This window comes from Sceloporus undulatus, chromosome 6 (genome assembly GCF_019175285.1).
Source record: "Sceloporus undulatus isolate JIND9_A2432 ecotype Alabama chromosome 6, SceUnd_v1.1, whole genome shotgun sequence".
Classification (NCBI taxonomy): Eukaryota; Metazoa; Chordata; class Lepidosauria; order Squamata; family Phrynosomatidae; genus Sceloporus; species Sceloporus undulatus.
The window spans coordinates 80,861,937-80,864,958 of record NC_056527.1 but is presented as its reverse complement, the minus strand read 5'-3'; the positions used below and the strand labels follow the sequence as shown (position 1 = coordinate 80,864,958).

General features: G+C 50.1%; 1 protein-coding gene across 1 annotated transcript in view; it reads left to right on the top strand.

Moving 5' to 3' along the window:
* The first annotated feature begins 1,621 nt into the window (after window positions 1–1,621).
* ACE (angiotensin I converting enzyme) overlaps window positions 1,622–3,022 on the top strand; it is a 68,813-nt gene continuing 67,412 nt past the window's right edge. Inside the window, exon 1 of the mRNA XM_042476387.1 lies at window positions 1,622–1,910. Coding sequence (XP_042332321.1) covers window positions 1,698–1,910 — 213 coding nt within the window. The 5' untranslated portion in view covers window positions 1,622–1,697. The remainder of the gene's footprint in view (window positions 1,911–3,022) is intronic.

Genomic DNA, 3,022 nt, shown 5'->3' with positions numbered 1-3,022 from the left:
AATGCTTTGCTATAGTCTATAAAGCACATGCTTTCTAGACATCCCTCAATCTTATCTAAATTTTTATGGAACGATGTCTTCCAGGATTCCTGGATGCACCTTTCATTTACAATTTCCAGGGCATTATTTTGGGTTATGGTTTAATTTCTGCTTTTTCACCCTTCTAGCCTCCTTAGGTTGGTCAGGAGTGGTGCCATTTCCCCCCTTTTCATTCTGAGAAACAGCATGCATTGAACAGAGACTGTTCTGTTGGTTTCAACTGTTATCCTTTTCAAGTCTTTTTAATAAAGAAATTATAGTTTGTGCTTGTCCTCAACCTTATTTTGTCTTTTGGGGGAAGGAGCTATTCTGATTAGCTTATAAGGTCCTGCAGAGAATGCCTGGAGGAGCTTTTCCTCCAAACGAATAAACCCAGTGCACTTCTCTTAACACTGGAGTTTATCACACAGGAGGAATTTCTCTTAATTTCAAATGAAATGAAACTGGGGCCAGAACGCATTCACATGAATTCACTAGTTCAGCAAATTTATGAGAATTTGAATTGCGTTCAAACTGACTTTCCATTGCCTGAAAATAGCTTGCCATTGCCCGAAATTGTGTGTGGTAGTCTATCATGCAATAACGTTTAAACCCATGATTGCTTTTGGATTGCCATTGGATTATACTTCCAATTTCCCTTGTCTGATAAACTCCACTGTCATGGGTCAAGGCAAACCTCCTCTGAACAAACCTTGCCTAGAAAACACCAGGATAGATCTCCCTCAGGGTTGTCATAAGTCTCCACTTAGGGTGCCACTTGGTGCAGTCCACACCTCCTCCATACCAGGGATGTAGTCAGGATTTTCGGAAGGGGAGGGTCCAGACTAAGTGCCACCATTATAATGGGGCTTGGGCGTGGCAGCATGGCGGCACACACCATTCATTGTATTTAATGGAATGGGGGGGGTCCGGACCCCATGGACCCCCCTGGCTACATTCCTGTCTACCCCACCCCCCTTGGGCAAGCTAGAATCTCTCTGCTTCAGGGGAAGAAGGCCATGGAAACCCCCCTCTGAACAAACCTCACCAAGAAAACCCCGCAACAGATCTCCCTCAGAGTTGCCATAAGTTGGAAACTACTTGAAGCCACACAACGCACACAGAGGCAAACCACACAGCCCATATCTCCCAAAACACAGACATTTGGGAAGCAGCAGTGTCACCCCAGGAAGGGTGTCACTTGGTGCGGAGTCACACCCCCTGCACTTCAGTTGGGCACTTCTGTTCCAAAGGGAAATGTTTGAGGAGCAGTGGTGTCACCCCAATAAGGGCATCACTCGGGGCAGTCTGCACCCCCTGCACACTACACTCTCTCCCAAAGACAGGCATTTGGGGAGCAGCAGTGTCACCCCACTGAGGGTGTCACCCTGTGCGACCCACACCCTTGGCACTCCCCCCTTTCCCTCCTTCTCTCCCTCAGTGCTGTGTGTGTGTGTGTGTTGTGTGTGTGTGTGTGGTTCCCTCCCTCTCCAGCGAGGCAGCGAGTGGACTTTGGGTGGCGAGGGGGCCGTCCTTTCCACGGGTGACTGGCTTCCTCCAGTGCTGCTGCAGCCTCTCAGAGAGGCAGCCAGTCAGGCAGGCAGTGAGGAGCCTGCTGCTGCTGCTCCCAGGGCAGAGTGTCTTCATTGAGGCTGCTGCTGGCTGAGGGCTGAGGGAAGATGCCTCTGGCTCTGCTGGCTCTGGCTCTGGCTGTGGGGCTCTCCTCCGCCTTGGACGCCTCCCTGCTGCCCCCGAGCCCCCCGGCCACCGAGGAAGGAGCCCTACTCTTCGCCCAGGACTACAACAGCACCGGGGAAGGCGTCTTCTTCCAGAGCGTCTCCGCCAGCTGGGACTACAATACCAACCTGACGGACTACAACTCCCAGATGCAGGTCAGCAGCAGCTCCCCCCAAAAGAGGAGGAGGAGCCCCCTTTCCCTGGGAGATGATGATGGGGCAGAGAAGGGTTGTTGGACCAGGACCCTGGAGCCCTGGGTCCCAGTTCCTGACTAACCCCCAAGTCACACTCTCTCAGCCTCAGGGAATGGCAAGGACCAAAACAAACAAACAAACAACAATAACGCCTTCTCTGAGGAAAGAAAACCTTAGGGTCGCCATAAATACAAAAAAAAAAAAGGTTGGGGGACTTGGAGGCACAAAACTAAAAGGAGCACCATTGCAGCAATGATAATCCAGTTTGAGACCGCTTTAACTGCCCTTAGGGCTTTCTGGGAGCTGTAGTGTTTAGCCTTCTCTGTAAGAAAACCCTTGGTGCCACAACAAACTACAGTTCCCAGGATTCCCTAGCACTGAGCCAGGGCAGTTTAAGGGGTTTCAGACTGGATTATTTCTGCAGTGTGGACTTTAGGATTCTTCACTGTTCTCTCTGGGTTTAGCTGCTTCCCACCTTTGACACCAAGCTGACCACCTCACAAGCCCTGTTGTTGTTGTTGTTGTTGTTGTTGTTGTTGTTGTTGTGTGCCTTCCAAGTTGTTTCCAACATATGCCCCCCCCCCCCCTTAGGCGAACCTATACTAGGGTTTTCTTGGCAAGAGTTGTCCAGAGGAGGTTTGCCATTGCTTGCTTCCCCTGAGGCTGAGAGAGTGTGGCTTTGGCCCAAGGTCACCCAGGGGGTTCTTAGGGACCTCTTTCTAGGCCTAGAGATCCATTTCGGCCCCCAAAAGAAAGAGCCCAACACCACTTGTACAATTACCACATCATCTTTGAGACTCACTGCAAGAAAGAAATTGGCAGCGTGAGGTTCCTAGACCTCAGTCTACTTCCTCAGATGCATTTGTTGGAGTGGGAACCAAATGCATCTGAGGAAGTAGACTGAAGTCTAGGAACCTCATGCTGCCAATTTCTTTCTTGCAGTGAGTCTCAAAGGTGCTACAAGAGCTCTCAATAATAATAATAGCAAATGCATCTGAGGAAGTAGACTGAAGTCAAGGAAAGCTTATGCTGCCAACTTCTTTCTTTCAGTCAGTCTCAAAGGTGCTGCAAGA